This window comes from Mustela nivalis, assembly GCF_964662115.1.
Source record: "Mustela nivalis genome assembly, chromosome: 3".
In the NCBI taxonomy this organism is placed as follows: domain Eukaryota; kingdom Metazoa; phylum Chordata; class Mammalia; order Carnivora; family Mustelidae; genus Mustela; species Mustela nivalis.
In genome coordinates, this window is record NC_139022.1 from 61,617,359 (window position 1) to 61,635,018 (window position 17,660).

Consider the following 17,660-nt stretch of genomic DNA (forward strand, 5'->3'; position numbering starts at 1 on the left):
CAACTCCAAAGAATCATTATTTCTTCTAGTTGCTACTCATTCTGTTTCTCGACTGATATTGTCTACATAAGAAATAAATAGATAACCTAGATCCCACAAAAAAGGTCTGGAATTATACAAGTTTGGGCACTCCAATAGACTTACAATATGTTTGCATATAAATAAGCTCTAACAATCCTATAGTAGAGCAACCTGTTTACCATTACCAACATTTCCTAAAATTTCCAGTAACAAAATTCCCTGAGGAACTATCTGTCCTACAAAGAGCAAAGTTTTCCTAGGAGATAATTTTGGAAGATGATAAATTGTAGAAATATCAACAGATAAAGTTATTTGAGATATAAATTCTCTTTTTCCTAAGTATACTTGATAAAGAGTGCATACGCTTTGGTTTCAGTCAATTACATTGTTGCAAATACCCACTGCGCTGGTATACTGTTTCATGATAGAACACCTCTATCTCAGGGCCACAACGGGCTAAAGAAGGCCTTTAATTTTGTGACTGTTTCCTTCGCTGTAAGGTCAGATTCTAAGTCACTAGTTTCCATTTATTTCTGCCACCCTCCAAGCAAGGAAATAAACCAGGAGTTTCAGACTTACAAGAGGTACAGAGTTTGGGGAACCAGCGAAGTCCTTAGATAAAGCATCCAGAAGGAAGTCTTCACTCATGGCCTGTAAGAACCAGGAAATGTATCAACAAATGGCACCCCCCGCCCCACCACCACCAATCAGTTTCCTCTACAAAGGATGTCAGGGCCATGTAAGAAAGATACGCTTAGAGAAAACTGGTTTTGCTTACCGGAAGTGATTCCCTGGGTGTTTTTGTCAGGAGTGGTTTTCCATCTTTATCCTATTTGGGAGAGAAAAACATGGCACAGATTCATTTCCCTTGATTTATCCTGGGGATTTATCCCAAGTATGAATGCCTATAAACATTGTAAGGCATCTACAGGCTACATCTGATGTTGTGTGTTATAAACCAGAGTCATCATTTCAGGAAAAAAGATTCTTTCACTAGGGAATATGCTCTAATTAATTCATATGGACCAACAGCTCACATGTATCAGGCATTCCGTAGGCATGGGGACTAGAGAACAAACTGTGTGCAACCTGTGACCTCGGAAGCCCACACACTAGTGTAGCGGAAACACAGGTGCATAGTTGAAGCAGCGTGATACGAGGTCCTGGGTCAGGCCGCATACAGACACGCTGGGAGCATAGGGACACACTCTTCACCTGCTTGGGGGATGGGCACTGCCAAAGTTCCCTGAAAACTGGTTAATTTCATGGGCAATGCATTCAACTACTATGCACTGATGCTGTCCGATGCCCTGTAGTAAGCCCTGGGAAAGTTACAGAAACTAGGATAGACATCCTTATGGCTCAGAGAGGCCAAGCCTGAGATGACTCTAAGTGCCACTTCTGAGAAAGAGGACAAAGTCATGAAATCATCTGCAGCTTTTCTGTAAAGGAAAATTTATAAATGGCACATATATCCCATATATCCACATATGTCCACATATACATGAATAACTCATATATCCATATAGCCACATATACACAAATAACTTGGTGCAGGGCTATATATATGTATGGTTGTATATAAATGCAGTTAAATATATATACATTTAGTTGAATATGCTCTTAAGTATGCTTAAATAGCAGCATCATATGAAGATGATGGACATGTGCTCTGTCCACACGTGTGTGTCCCTGAGTAAGTGATTTCACTTCAACTACACATACAGAATGGGGTCTCTCCACTGTGTCACTTGTGCTGTACGATCTGTACATTCAAAACGAATGAAACAAAATAATTATCCTTCTACTTAATGTCAAACAGGCTTCCTTACTTTTTCAGTATATATCTAAGAGTTGCATATTCTTCCTAGGAAATAATTATTCCTCACTTTATTTTTCCTAGTTACATAAAGGTTTTCTAAGTTTTTCTTTGTTTCCGGTACCATATCAAACCATGTATCAAATGGGGGAAAAAACCAGGCAGGTTAGGCACTGAATTTTTTTTCCACTTAAGAGTGAAAAGTCACTGAGGAACATTTTAACTTCACAGCTGGTATGCCAACAGAGGATTAGCAAACTATGTGGCATCTGAAACATTAAAAACAAGCTCTTTATACTCTAGGCCTGTTTCCATGTCCCTGCTTTATATTTATAAAATTCAGTATTGATTAAAATAAAATAGAAAAACACCTCAGGCTGTTTACCTTGGCCTCTTCTAATCTATAATCAGGAGGAATTGTTTCTTCTTTTTCACCAAGTTTTTCATGATCCTCTTCTTTGGCTTTTTCCTGCATCAAGATTACACCATTTTCATGAGTAATACATCTCCATAAAACGGATGTCTACGTGGCTCCATCTGAGATAAGTAACCCCAGAACATACCTACAGCCCCCTGTGTAGAGTTCCCACAGCGCCCTCAGCTTTCCCAGCCTCCCCTACTTCCACCACCCCTTCCACTTCTGCCCGATAGGCTGAAAGGCAACACTGGGGGTGAGGGGCAGCTGCCCCTTCCCTGGGGACTCCTGGGCAGTGGGAATGGACAGGGCCCAGGCAAGACTCAGAGAATGTGAGCACACCCCCCACCCCCGCCGGCCACCGCTAGAACCAAACACTGATGCTTACTTGGGTTTAGGTCATAAAACAGGTATGCTTCCTAATGGATAAAGCCAGACGGTTATGTGTTGTGGGAAATATGGGGGGGGGGAAGGTGACTAACTTCCTTGGGAAGTGAAGACCACCAGGGACAGCTCCTTTCTAGAAGAGACTGAGCTGCTATTACCTTCACTTGATCCACCATGGGCTTTCCATCCTCTGGATCTGCTTCCTTCTTCCCCAGGCTGCCGGCCAAGGCTTCTACCGCATCGTCTGGCACCATGCCTTTCTAGAAGCACATTTGTGGATACACTAAGGAGGTGGTTAATCACTCCTTTTAAAGGAGACTCCATCAAACAATTCAGAAGGGCATATCCTTATTTCAGGTCTAGATAAGAAGTAAATGTCATCTTTTAATAATTTAATTACCAACTGAATTAGAATCTAGGTTCAAGAACCTAAAATGTTAGACATTAGGCCAAGTCTCTATGTTAAGCATTAAGTGGCACCTAGCCACTTCCGTAATCCAACTCAGTGTCATGGTTTGCAAATAAGACAATGGAATGGGAAACCCTCAGAGCAGAAAGCCAGATAAGAAGTGATCTTTATGGGGATCATTCTAGAGACTGCACAGGAAAGATGTTCAGAAGGGCCTAGGAGCGGACATTCTGCCCCATGCTCTGTGAAATCAGCCTGGCCTATCCTGGAGCTGTTGGCTCGGGCAGGGCCTCTGCTGAGATGCAGACACTTGTGCTCTTTACATGGCTTCCGATGGTCAAGGTGGATTCATGCTAATTCAGGGGACTGCCTGTGCCCAACTGACCTGAGTGCCACAATGGGAACGGTCGACCTGGGGTCCCACTGTTCAAATGGGAATGTGCTCCCTCATAATGTCCTAATAAAAATGGATGAAGACAACATAAATGACATAGGAGGCTAAAAGACAGGAGTAGGGCTAGAAGATGGGACTTGACCCATCATGATCCATCCATTAATGGCTCATAAAATCAACAGTTCAAGGGCAGGTCTTTTTTGTCTGTTTTTTTTGATGATAGAAAATAGAATGCATAATACATAGCAAGGATAAGTACTATTCATTATTTCTATTGTATAGATACTGGGTTGAAATATCAATGAATTTCTTATTGCTGCTTTTGCTCCAAAGTATGAAACCTTCTGAATGAAAACATTTCAAAGTTTATTCCTATAAAATTCTTGGACTTCACAGAGAGTACATATTTGAATATTAGAGTAGAAGTGTCTTTGTTTATATGCCTTAACCATCATCAATGTAAGAAAACTCTTTCTGCTTAGTTGCACTGCAAGAGTTCATCCATGAGACAATGGAACCGGAGTGGAAGGTGATCTATCGCCCTCTAGTGGTTAGACACTGCATAGATTTTATTCCTAGAAGCAACAAAAATCCTTGATTTATCTAACCTGTTGGGATTCTATCTAAAATGCAAGATGTGGGGATGCCCGGGTGGATCAGCTGGTTAAGCATCTGCCTTCAGCTCAAAAACATGATCCCAGGATCCTGGCATTGACCCCACATCGGGCTTCCTGCTCAGCAGAGAGCCTGCTTCTCTCTTTCCCTCTGCCTGCCGCTCTGCTTACTTGTGCTCTCTCTCTCTCTGCCAAATAAAATCTTCAGAAACAAATACATACATACATAATAAAATAAAATGCAAGATGTACAGTGATCAAAGTTTTAACCAAGCAATCTGAATTGCCAGCTTGATCTAAGACATGTGCTCACACTTCAGCTCTGTTTTCTCCTTACTCTTTGCTATAGAATCTTTGGAAACTACTACTTGCTGTTAAGCCTGTTTCCCTTGGCTTAAGAAACAGTTAAAACAGTTAAAGCCTCTGCCTTCGGCTCAGGTCATGATCCCGGGGTCCTGGGATCAAGCCCCACATCAGGCTCTCTGCTCGGCAGGGAACCTGCTTCCCTCTCTCTCTCTGCCTCCTGTGAACTCTGTCAAATAAATGAATAAAATCTTTTTTAAAAAATAAATATACCAAACAGAGGTAGCAAGGCTAGGAAACATAGCAGTCTTAAGAATGAAGCAATCTGGAAACAGGACTAAGGGCTGAAACTTCAATTTCTGTAGTATTTCATGCTGTCAAATTCACAACTAGAACTCGCATTTCTGGATTTCAATAAACTTTCTTCTTACACAAACAAGAGACACACAGGGTACACACGCATTCATCTCCTTCTCCTGCTCTTTGCTTCCTTTTGCTCACTAATCCTCAAGCCCTTGTTGGGTCCTCTGACATTTGTCACACTCCGTGGCTACTCATTCTGGCACCCACGGCTGTCACAATTCCAGAAATGCCAACTAACTTCAGGGACGGTAATCTCAGCGACCATGGTCACCAGAGCAGATGGAGCAGATGCCCAGAAAAGATGGTCAGAAAATGGAAAAACAGAGCCCTTTCCTGTGCACTAAACATCCAATGCTTGATGCCTGGAGTCAGGCTCAAAAGGGCAAGGAAGGGACCCTCGGAGGTCCTGGCTGGCACCTGGGGCACAAGAGGTGGAGGACGCTCACTTAGGTCACAGAGTTCTGCTCTGGAATGTTGGCTATTGTCTTTTTGATTCCACTCACCACCTCTGTTCTTACTTTCCTCACAAGCTCATCCCACATTCTCCTCTCTTTTCCTAGTCTTCACCACCGTGGCCTGGGTCTTCGTTCCCACAATGTCTAAGTTCTGGAGCGTACCCAGAGACCTCAAAAAAGAAGTCATATCCTATGGAAGGCAAGAGGGAGACCCTGACCTTTGAGGGGATTTTCCCTTGGCACCAAGAATGTCCCTGGTGGGAAGAAGCCACTCAGGGCACTCAGGGCACGGGTCCCACAATCTCTTCACCCGGTTTTCTCGAACAACTAGATGCACTAAACCCAACTGCACCAAACGCTTTACCCCTCTGTGCTGGCCTGTCCTTGGCTCACTGTTCTCCTCAGGAAAACAGTGCTATTCCAGTTTCTTAATGTGATCATTCCCTCCTTTCTGTATTTCCCAATTCCTCCTGAGGGCGGGTCCCTTTGGCCAAGTTCCTCCTGCCCTTTTTCCATACAAGAAAGATCAAAATGTACTGTTAAAGGCTTGCTATCTGGCCACATCCACCCTAGATGCTCAAGGAATTAAGAGCAGGAGCCCAGGCTCTGAAAAGTTAAGTGGATTGTTCAAGATCAACTCAAAGCTTCATTTCCCTCACCTGTAACAGACAGATATCAGAACGGGGCTTCTAATATCCTTGTGAAAGTTTAATGAGAAGATATGCGCCTGGGTGGCTCAGTGGGCTAAAGCCTCTGCCTTTGGCTCAGGTCATGATGTCAGGGTCCTGGGATCAAGCCCTGCATCGGGCTCTCTGCTCAGCGGGGAGCCTGCTCCCCTCGCCCCCTTCTCTGCCTGCCTCTCTGTCTGCTTGTGATCTCTGTCAAATAAATAAAATCTGAAAGAAAAAAAAAAAAGATAGCATCAAGCATCTACAACCAGTTAACTCTCCAGAGTGGAGGTGCACTAAGTCTGTAGGAAGAAAGCACAGAGCCATCAGCTGTTACTCTGAGTCCGATTCTACCTGCTAACACAAAACCCACTGAGATCAAAAGGAAAGACACAACTACTTAATTACTATACTTCACACAAAAGTTAGGGCATTCGAGAGAGGCAGGTCAAGAAGAAAAACGGGAAGGAATTGAGTGAACCTCCCTTCAGGTGAGAGTTGGGGGAAGTCCTGCTGGGTCCTGTGCGGATTATCCCACCAGGAGAGTCAACTGGAGAGAGCAGGAGGCCATTCGTGAAGCTTCAAACACGCTTGCAGGATATGGGAAAGTGAAAAAGCGTGATTATCCACAATAACCACAATAAAGGCAGCAGAAAGCCTTTCAGAAGGTGAACGGAAAAACACCACTTGCAGCAGTTTAATTAAAAATTTAAATCGAGCCTGAATTTGTCACACACCATGAAGCCACGAGAACAGGAGATACTAGAGCTCTCTAAGATTTCCCTATTTTGCTAGAATCAAATAGCTTGATGGTAATACACAGCAGCGAGCGCACAGGAGGACGAACACTGTGCTCTCAAGACTTCGCCCTGTGTCCAGGGGATCACTCACCAAGGTGGGTTGCTTGGGCGGCGCCGACTGTATACTACACAGGGAAGTCCGAGACACGGCCTCGCTCACAGGAGTTAGGGCAGCAGGCTGAGAGTCCTGCGGAGAGAAGGAAGCCCAATGAAGGGTTTCTAGAAATGCCTGGTCAGTGGACTGAACAAGAACAGAAAAACAATAGGCTCTCCTACGTGACAGGCTGTGAGCCTGAGTTTCTTAAATGCTGAAGGACTGCTGAATACTGAATCATCAAGGTGTGTTAAAACTCTTCTACCATTATTTCAACTTGGTTTTACCTCTTACCTTCGGTAGGTTACTGAACCTCTCTGAGACTCAGTTTCCACATCTGCAAAATGAGAACAAGGATAGTACCTACATCTCAAGGGCCAACGTGAGGCTTTCAATGAGATAAAACATACCCAGTGCTTTGCATACTACGTAGGAACACTGTAAGCGCAACAAAATTCGCAACTATGATAATGCATATTATTTTTATATAATATATATCATATGCCAATTATGTAACACAACGTTTTTATAAATGCATCATTTTTATATATTTAAGAGCACCTTATCAATTGTAAGTAGGTATGTACAAATGCAAGGGAGTAAGACTATCCCAGGGGTTCTCAAAGTATGTTCCCCAGACCAGCAACAACCAGGGATCTTATTACAAATGCAAATTCTTGGGCCCCCACCCCAACTACTATGGAAATTCTGGAGGTGAGGCCCAGCAATCTGCGTTTTATCAAACCCTCAGGTGATCTTGGTACGAAAATCTGAGAACCACTGTGCTATCTTATTTTATCACAGGAGTTCAATTTCAGACAAACTGGTTTTAATCCAGACACTTACAAAAGCTTATCCTATATGTAGGTCGCTCAGTAGATGCTCTTTCTTCTTTCAAAGAACTTACTATTTACTATTTTACTATCTACCATTTACTATTTTTTAGTAAATATATTTAGTATTTTTTAAATATTATTTTAAAATATATTTAAATATATTTATATTAAATTATATTTATATTAAATTATATTAAATACATTTAAATATACAAATATATATAAATATGTAAATATAAAAAATAGTATTTTTAAACATTATTGAGTACTTTTTAGTAAATATAAATTTACTAAATTTACTATTTACTATTACTATTAGTAGGTAGACATGTCAGAGGGGAAGACCTAGACAGGTAAACCCTGCCTGTGATAAATAACTTAGCAGGGACATATAAAGAACAACAGAGCCCCGGGTGTGGTGTATTCTGTAGGAACGTTTGGAAGAGAGGTAACCTTTGGGGAGGGAAAAGGAGGAGACAAAGGCTATTTTGAGAAGAGCTTTAAAGGCACGACTGACATTTTAGATGATCCCAAATTAGGAGGGAAGATTATTCCACACAGGAGGACCCCATGAGAAAAGCCAAGGACTCACACACACAATTATTGTCACAGTTTAGTAATGGAAGGATACACCTTGGTAGGGACGGAAGCTGAGGCCAGAGCACAGTAGCAGGGACTTTTATTCTGTGGGCAATGGGGAGCTTCTGAGGACTGGAGCAGGGGAATGATGTGGCTACCAACATGCTTGCTTGGGAAGCACTAACTTTAGGGGCATAGGAGAGGGACTGAAATGAGACTGTTGACAGAGGCCCCTGCCACCACCATGAGGTGAATGCTGATGACAACTTGAACTAGGTCAGTGTCTGGAGGAGGAACAGAAAGGAAAGCAGGCGTGTGAACACTTTCCTGAAGGGATTATTATAGGACTCCCATTGTAAGAATATCAGGGTCCGTTTGGGAAAAGAAAGAACATCTAGAAAAAGCCAAGATGAAAACTGCCTGCAGGGACGTCTGGATGGCTCCATGGGTGGAACATCAGCCTCCGGCTCAGGTCCTGTTCCCAGGGTCCTGGGATCGACTCCTGCATCAGGCTCCTCGCTCAGTGGGGATCCTGCTTCTCTCTCTGCCTGCCGCTTCCCCTGCTTCTTCTCTCTCTCCATCTCCCTTTCTCTCTGACCAGTAAATAAATAAAATCTTTTACAAAAGAAAACTGCCTATAAAAGAGATGGCACAAACGTTCTCCATCAACTCCTTCACGCTAAAATCATTTGGGCCTCACATTTTTCAGATTGTAGACAAGTATTTTTTTAAAAACCACAGAATTAGAGACATGTATTTTTAGAAACATACTTCTGTTTTTTCAGATGGCTTAGATCGTTTTCCTTTACTTTTAGGCTGGTTAAAATCTTCTGAAAGTTCATCAATGAGTTCTGATTCACTCAGGGGCTGTAATATAAGAAACATTACATTATGAAGGGACTACTTTTTTTTTTGTTAAAAACAAGGTTTTCAAAGAATTTTTTTGTTAACACACATTAGGCCATACTTTGGGATCTAAAACCAAAATTTGGGGGATATTTTTAAAATTTAAAATGTAAGCTAAAAGTCATGCTATACCTAAGGAATATTGGACACCCGAGTATCACAGAAGTGTTTATGATTCATTTAGTCCAAAGTTTTCCTGATCTTTCAATTTCCGAAGGATTCTGTTCAAATAAAACTGCCTATTCTTTCCGATGAAGATCTGTATTAGTTTCCTTCTTAGGTGATTTTTTTTTTAACTATTTCCTAGTGACTTCCTTCTGACCAGCTCAGAAAACATGGGTCATATACTCCTTTCCTAAGACTGTCTGGGAACTCGGCAGGAAAGTTCTCCTATCCCTAGTTCCTTCAGATAAAATTCATTTAGAGCATGTGGGAATTTTGACTGCTACCAGTCATCTATAACAGAACTGTTGTGACTGAAAAGCCATGCCTCTGTGTTGGACAGCCTGAGTTCTGGGTCCTGGCTTTGCTCTTTACTAGCTGTGTAACCTTGGACTGTTCAAGATGGCTCACATGTAAAATGAGAATGATAAGGGTGCCTTTTGCATTCAGTGAGGACCCAACAAGGTAACACATTGACAGGCATCCTGTGCAATGTCAGCCACGCCATAAGTGATTGATAAATGTTGCTGCTTATTTTTATCTTAACTGGCAACTATATGGCTTAAGGGAAGGCAGAGTAGAATCATTAGAGTAGCTGATGTCATGATGCCAAACCTGAACCATCCTGACCTCAGCTCCCAACATCCAGTGAATGTCACCTAGAAACCCACAACATTCTAGTCATCATTCATGAGGAGAATCATCATTAGAATATGTGTAAAGGAATCAGAGATATGAGCCAAGGGTCACCATCACAAGTTCCCCTTTCTTCAATACTAGGTTGGCATTCGAGTCTCCATAGGGAAATTCTGTCAAAATTATCACAACTCATCCACTCATACTCATATCACAACTCAGTTTTGTTTTTTGATTATTGGAAGAATCATTTCCTAACCTTGGATTTTTCTTCATGCTCTGGCAATAGTGGTTTTCCATCTTTATCCTGAAAATTAAATAGAAAATTCACTGAAAATGAAATAAAACACTCTTTTCATGGCCTGTTAAGTTTGTTTTTAAGGAAGGATATGAGAAGAGAATTTTTTTTTTCTTCTATTTGAGTGATCTGGTTTTGGGTGAATTTCTTCTATTCGAGTGAAAAAAATTCTCAGGGTTCTTTTTTTTTTCTTATCAAGGATCAGAATAAAGAGTTGAATTATTAAAAAAAAAAAAAATCTCTGTTCTCCAACCCAGGGGAAGAGGTAGATCTCATTCCTACAATTGTTTTCATTTTCTGGAGACAAGGGTTCATAATCCTGGGTATTTCTCAAAGGGAGAAACTTCCCACATATAAGCACATATGAGAATCGAAACATTTTCCATCATGTATTTGTGTGTATTTTTTCAAAGAAAAATTACAGAAATGGTTAGTCCACCACCCTCACTTTAAACCAAGACCAACAACAATAAAATGTACCGTGGTTGGTTTTAATCTGTACTCTGATGGGACGGTTTCCTCATCTTCACCACACTTCTTTAGTTTCTCTTCTTTGGCTTTTGCCTGATCAAAATGGAGGCGGGGAATAAAACACAGAACAGTTTGGTAAGGCAGATAAGAAGATATCACTTCACGTACTTCATGAGTGATGCAGTGAAAACTGTACCAGATTCCAGTGTGTCTATGTGCTTTGTCGACTGGCGAGCACAAGACCGTGCTAAGTGCTGGCTGTGAAGGTGAATCAGGTATCATTATAGATACCGATTTTCTGTTATGATATAAGAATGGTGAGTAGGCATGGATGCCTTCTCTGAAGCATCACACAGCTTTTCCAAGGAGACCATCTAGTGTGGAATGTACTGGAATGGCTCTGGACTCCTATGGGATATGCAACTTAACGAGGCTTATCAAAACACCACACTATCCGGGAAGTAATACATTCACTACTGGGGCTAAAAATTAAGCCTAAGAATTCACAGGACTGGAAGATCTTAGGAATTATTTATACTTTGTACATAATTAAAAAGGAAAACTAGTGGAAAATAGCAGCAAAGAATGTGGAAACTAGTAGAAAGAACAATTCATTCAGTTAAAATTTTAGCTGACTGCGGTGGAGGTCTTCTAGAGGAAATCTAGTACATTTATATGCATACCCAAAACTACTCACCCCAGCTGCTTAAGAAGTCATTTCTATGTAACATTTTTTACTTTTATTGATCTGATTTTAGTTGCTCTAAGATTCTGTCCTGAGATTTAACGTTATACCTTCCCACCCCAAATTACTGTCTTACTAAATCTCACCAATTACGAGTAAAAAGCCTGAAGCAAAAAGGGGCTCACTGTCCTGGAGCTCTCTGGGGGCAGAACAGCACAATTCCACCTGGTCTGACACCCCCACCCCACCCCAGGATTTGGCCAGGACCACCCTCTCCCCGAGACATCTGGTCTAGGCAGCTGCTCTAATTAGGTGTCTTGCATTAGGTGTCTTGCATAGGAAAGTTCCCCTTCTTTTCAATACATTACTTGGTCTTGGAGGACAAGGACTGCTTCCCCCGCTCCCTTGTGTTCGCCTTCACAAAGCTTGTCGTGCCACACTGCGCCCGGTAAGCCCTCAAAGAAAGCTGAAGATAGAAACTGGCCCATTTTGGACCAGAGGAGTCCTAGACTCAGGGAGAGTTGCCGGGAGTCGTGAGACTCACCTTCCTCAGTGGTTCAGAACAGGAAGTGACAGCAGAGGCAGCAGCATTGTGACAGCAACACCTGCCAGTGCCCCTCCCTGCGCTGATAGGCTGGTGCTCCTCAGGGTCCCCTGGACTAGATTTCCATGTCCCCCAACTCCACTGCCTCGTTGGCAATGCCCACGGACAACTCCCTCTTTTCCCTCCTCTTCCATTCCAGATGACTCAGTTGAAAAACTCTTTACAAACTGTAATTTAACGTCAGAACGCTTCTCACCAAATATAAACTTGCTTTGGCTCAGAAGACTTGTTAAGATGTTGAAGTGTGGTGGGATAAATACCACCCCGGCATCACACTCGGCGCACACAGGAACTCCAGTTATAGAGTTAATTGTTGCTTGATTTCATTCTAATTTGAGACACGATTTTCCACATTTTTCTCCATAGTTATAAAAAGAAGGCTCTCTCTGTCCCATCGACAGCATTCTCCCTCCTTCCTTATGAAGAGAAGCACCTGGCACCCTTCTGAAAATATGAATTTCCACACCCCCAAGGGCAGACAAACTTATTCCCCACCAGGCCCCTGCCTCCATGTTATCTCGGTTCATCAGGTGTCACTGAAGCAGTGGCAGAGGGGACTAGCATCCACTTTAAGTAGTAAAAGTCTAGATGGTATATAAGACATACTCTCAACGACCCTTCTTGGTTGCTAACTACCTAGGAGCGAAGATCTGAGTTAACCAGACTCTGAAAGTAAGACAGAATGAAGAGCAGTTGGTCTTTTATCTCCAATAAAGAAAAGCTGTGTGAGAATTCTAAACACGCACACCGCATTTAGTTTCATAACCTGCAGACTGACAAGCCCTATACACCAACTCCAAGGTCAGTACCTCGTCGACTTCCTTAATGGAGCTGAGGTCGAGCTCGGGTTCTGGCTTCCGGCTGCCCAGCGACGCTGAAAGAGCCTCCAGTGCTTCGTCACTCATTGCGTCCTGCTGAAAAGGAAAAGTTCTGTGCATTAGAAAAGAGAACATCTCCTCAGCCTGAACCATCCGTCCACTACTTTGTGAAACCCCAATTTCAAATGTAGGAGCCGTGGATAAGGGAAGGACTTTCGGAAGACAATGTTATCTGAAACCCAGCGGGAGAGAGAAAGAGAAGAGAATTACCAGTGAGAGAAACTAGGACTGAGACACTTGTGGAGTGCCTTACAGGGCGTGTACCCTCACAGGCACACTTCACCCCTTAGTTATCAAGCTATAACTATGATAATATTACTATGAAATACTTGTATCAAAAGAAAAGCTGTAAGAAGTCAACTTTCACTTTTCTGGTATTCTTTTTTTTTTTTTTTTTTTTTAACGTGTCTCTAAAAATAATTTCAGCAACCCTGTCCCTTAGCAAACTAGCTAAGCCCAGGAAGCTGGGAAACCCGGAGTGGTCCCCGCAGCCTTCTCTGAAGGCACAATGGCTGATGGCTGTGGGAACTCCCACTCTCAGGGTGTGGTGCTGTCAGGGCTGTGCTGAGCCCACCAGATAAAAATAAACTGTCCCCTGCAGGAACGGAGAGACAGAGCAGATCCAACAGACACTGCCCCCCTTCAGGTCTGTGCTGTCAGCAGACAGAGCCCGCTTTCTCACCCAGCCTAGAGCTGCGGGACCGACGTGCCAGCTTCATGACAATTAAGTGATCATGGTTCAGAGAAGTGAACAGAAGCAGCTAGGAAAATGTCCCACTGGTGACTCACAGGTCAAACACCATTTAAAAGGTCACTGAAGATTTACATCCTGAGAGTACCATTTTTGGGGGGTCTTGTCTTCCTATGTTTTTTTTTTTTTTAATGGTGAGAGACTCTTGTTTCACAACCAAGAAAAGTGGGTTGCCATCGTGAACAGCACTTGTAGAAACACAGAAGGCCTGCCTGGAGATAATCCACAGAACCCTGACCAGGTCCACTGGTCCACACAGACCAGAAGGGAAAAAGATGCTCCGCATCATGAACAATGCTCTGGGGGGATTATCCCGAATCAGCTCCTTCAGCCTCAGAAAAGCAAGTGCTGTCAGACGGACCGTGGTTACTTTCTAAGAAATCATTATTTACTACCTCCTCTGCCTTTCTTTTTTTCTCTTGGGATGAAGCAGCACTTTTGATTGCCGTGGCCTGTTGAGCTTTTAAAACCTCTTCTCCCGCGGATTTCTGAAAGGCAAAGCACAAATGGCTAGACTTAGAGGTAAAAGAAGAGTCACTGTAAAAACCAGGACTACAAAGAAGTTGTCTGAAAATGTGACATGCCTTCTCAGAAGCTCCTCCACCCCTTTTCCTCCCCCTCCAATTATTTTGAAAACAATACCTCTTCCTTTGCTTTCTTTCCACCAGGGGTAGGAGCACTGCAGGTGAAGTCAGACGACAAAGCGTCTATGGCATCGTTGGGCCCCATGGGTTTCTAAATGATGTGGGACACATGACAGTCATTCCAGTTAAGGACCACAATACAAACTCAGCAAATGAAGAAGGACTTGGCATTCCTTTGCTACCAAATGAGGTACGTTATCCAGTAACTCAGATGAAAGCCTGTGTTGGAAGGGAATGGCTGCTCACGCATCCTAGTTTCCCATTTCCAACTCTTTTAAATGGATTCCATGTTAGGATATTTTCATCTGTTTTTCTTAACATTTATTTTGCCCCACAACTTTCTTGGCTCCATTCTTCCCTTCAGAAAAACTCCATAGGAAACCACGAGCACTGACACAACCCCATGCCCATCTCTTCCTCGGAACAGATGAAAACTTAATCTGATTTGGAGATGAGCCACAGACACAATATAGAGAATTGATGCTCCATCCCCCCAAGTAAAGATTTTTTTTCAAGATTTATTTATTTGAGAGAGAGGGAGAGCGAACTCAAGTGAGGGGAGGGGCAGACACCTGCTGAGCAAGGACCTGACGTGGGGCTCGATCTCATAACCCTGAGATCATTACTTGAGCTGAAACCAAGAGTCGGATACTTAACTGACTGAGCCACCCAGGTGTCCCCCACAACTAAAGATTTTATAAAAGGTTAACTTGGATCTTAGAAGACATTTATGTAAACTCACCGAGGAGTCTGGAGGAGGCTCTGTGATACCTTCTTTTTTCTGAAACAAACATTAATTTGATCATGTGGAGAGCCCAAAATTAATTTTTACAACAGGCAAAATGCACTGCTCAGTGAGCATTATGGGTTGAACTGTGTCTTCCCAAGTCATGTTGTTGAAGTCCTAAATCCCTAGCACTCCAGCATGTGACTATATTGGGAGACTGGGCCTTTAGAGAGGTCATCAAGGTTAAACGAGAACATTAGGATGGGCACTAATTCCATAGGCCTGTTGTCCTTACCGAAGTGGGGAAGCATGGACCCAGAGATACTGAGGAAAGATGGCCCATGCACAGACCAAGGAGGGAGGCCTCAGCTCCTTCCCTCACACCCAGGCTGCCCACACCCACTCCAGTCTTCTAGGCTCCATGACTGTAAGAAGATGTATTTCTATGTTGCAATCCACCCAGCCTGTGGACTAGGCTATGACAGCCCTAGCAAACAGATACACTGGCAGTCCTTGTAGTTATTTCACAAGCCCCACCATATTTTCTAAATTTAAAAAAACGTGAATATATTGATGGGATAATGATTATGTTCCAAAAAGCACACAGTAAAGTAAAAGTAAATGATTATTTAACTTACTGCCAAAAGTTCCCTGTATTTTGGAGGAAGTGTAACTTCTCTTTTACCTAATTCCTCTATGTAGGTAGAAGTCATTGGATCCTGCAATAAAAACCACACACAGGGATATTATGTAATTAATTAGTTGAGAATGTTATATGCATATTCTATATTACTGTTTCTGTTAGTAATTTATGGAGCTACAGAAATGAAATTAAGCCATTAAAAAGCCAATGCTTTACACAACACTGAAATTCTCAGTTTATACAACACTTTATTTAATCAGCTTAACCCATATGTGATACTAGAAAATATTCAAGCCACTATATTAAATTTGAGTCATATTAAAACATATTTTATTTTAAAAAGTTTTTCATTGTTTATTTACCAATACATGCAACGTTACAGTTAATAATACATTTCTCTATAACCTAATATCCAAGTCTTTCAGATGTAATTTCTAAGAGAAAAAGAATCAGATAATGTATCCTGTTTAACTGGCTAAAATCTCATCCACCTTCCTTGTCAGCCAGAGACAGTCCCCATCCGGAACTTTATTATAGCTATGAACTTAAAACTGAGCACACTGTAAAATAGTTATTCCCTATACAGGCATCCACAAACAACATAGAGCATTACTTTGCCTTTTTTTTTTTAATTGAAAAAGTACAGAATGCTTTACTAATTTGGGTGTCATCCTTACAGAGGGGCCATGCTAAACTTCTCTGTATCATTCCATTTTTAGCATATGGGCTGCTACTAAGCACTACTTTGCATCCTTTCAAATGTTAAACGAATGGCATCATATTCTAGATATTCTGTGTTTTTATTCAAAATTATGTTTCTGTTATGTATCCATGTTGATACATGTATAATTCATTTTAACCACTATAAAGTGTTCCACTATATTATGCTGTCTGCTGTTGACCAAAATCCTTTCTGAATGTTCCATCTGCTCTTGTAACTCCTGGAACACATGGGCAAGGCCCCCTCCAGGGAAACTCTCTCGAGGTGAACTGCCAACGAAGGGTAATAAGCACATCTTCAATACCCACGAGCCCCACATGAGTTGTCAGACTTCCACACTTGGGCCAATCTGAGGAGTAGGCAATGCTCTCTCCGTATCTTAGTATCATTTCTCTACTTACGAGAGAATTTCACTGCCTTATTAGCCAAACAAGTTTTCTTCTGCTTTTCTAGTGGGTTTTCTTTTTCATTTAAAAATTCTTCATAAATTCTAGAAACAAATCTTTTGTCACTTCTGTTGCAAGTATTTTCCTCCAGTCTATGGCATGTCTTTTTAATCTTTTTAATATCAAGGGATGTGTAATCTTTTCGCTTTTTAGGAGTTAGGAATGGAGATGAGCAGAGGGTGGTAAATTTCTGAAAGTCAAAATAAGTTCAAGTCATCGAATGGGAAGTCTCTGAAAATCAAAAGAAGTTCAGGTCCAATAAACTTAAATCTCAAGGTCAAAAAAATTTTTGTGACCTGAGAAGGTGATTCCCAGCGTCAGTCACAACATGGACAATCCGTCAATGTTTGCTGAATCAATGTTAAAAGTAGAGCTACCATAGAACAAACCATTTCTATTCCCAGCACTTTTAGTTGGTATTGACAGCGACACCGTCCTACTTCTCTCCACACAACAGAACATTAGGTATCCTTTGGTGCCTCATGGCCATGAACTTACTTGCTTTTCTACCCAATAAGTATGAATCTTTACAGAAATCAAAATCACGTACTGAAATTTCAGGTCCAGTGTACACTGTGTTATCTTCTTCAGTTTCTGCAGGTTCTCCTAGGGTGTCTACTAAGTCATCCAAAGCAGCATCCATGTCTGACTAGAAAAGAAAGAAAGAAGGTATTTAAATGCTATTTGCAATACATATTTCACTTCTGATGTTTTAACTAAAAAAAAAAAAAAAAAAAAAGAAGAAAAGAAATCAAAACAAAAAAACAAAAAAAACCCAAAACAACAAGAAAACAACAAAAAAAGAAGAAACCAAAAACAAAAAAATAAAAAACCCAGAAACAATAAAACGAACATTCTGTTCAGAAAAACACCAAATATGAAAGGTTCTTCAAACATCAAAATAGTTAAAAATTTGGTCTCTGATTGACTT

General features: G+C 41.7%; 1 protein-coding gene across 41 annotated transcripts in view; it reads right to left on the reverse strand.

The window, feature by feature from the left end:
- CAST (calpastatin) overlaps positions 1–17,660 on the reverse strand; it is a 113,721-nt gene that overhangs the window by 20,839 nt on the left and 75,222 nt on the right. For 15 of the 41 annotated variants that reach the window (XM_082723917.1, XM_082723915.1, XM_082723900.1 and 12 more), the window contains 14 exons: positions 17,280–17,378; positions 15,558–15,638; positions 14,935–14,973; positions 14,191–14,283; positions 13,944–14,036; positions 12,729–12,833; positions 10,640–10,723; positions 10,121–10,168; positions 8,929–9,024; positions 6,740–6,835; positions 2,801–2,902; positions 2,226–2,309; positions 800–850; positions 601–672 (listed from right to left, as the gene is read on the reverse strand). In XM_082723917.1, coding sequence (XP_082580043.1) covers positions 601–672; positions 800–850; positions 2,226–2,309; positions 2,801–2,902; positions 6,740–6,835; positions 8,929–9,024; positions 10,121–10,168; positions 10,640–10,723; positions 12,729–12,833; positions 13,944–14,036; positions 14,191–14,283; positions 14,935–14,973; positions 15,558–15,638; positions 17,280–17,378 — 1,143 coding nt within the window. The remainder of the gene's footprint in view (positions 1–600; positions 673–799; positions 851–2,225; positions 2,310–2,800; positions 2,903–6,739; positions 6,836–8,928; positions 9,025–10,120; positions 10,169–10,639; positions 10,724–12,728; positions 12,834–13,943; positions 14,037–14,190; positions 14,284–14,934; positions 14,974–15,557; positions 15,639–17,279; positions 17,379–17,660) is intronic. The other 26 variants (XM_082723879.1, XM_082723916.1, XM_082723911.1 and 23 more) reach the window with 3 other exon arrangements.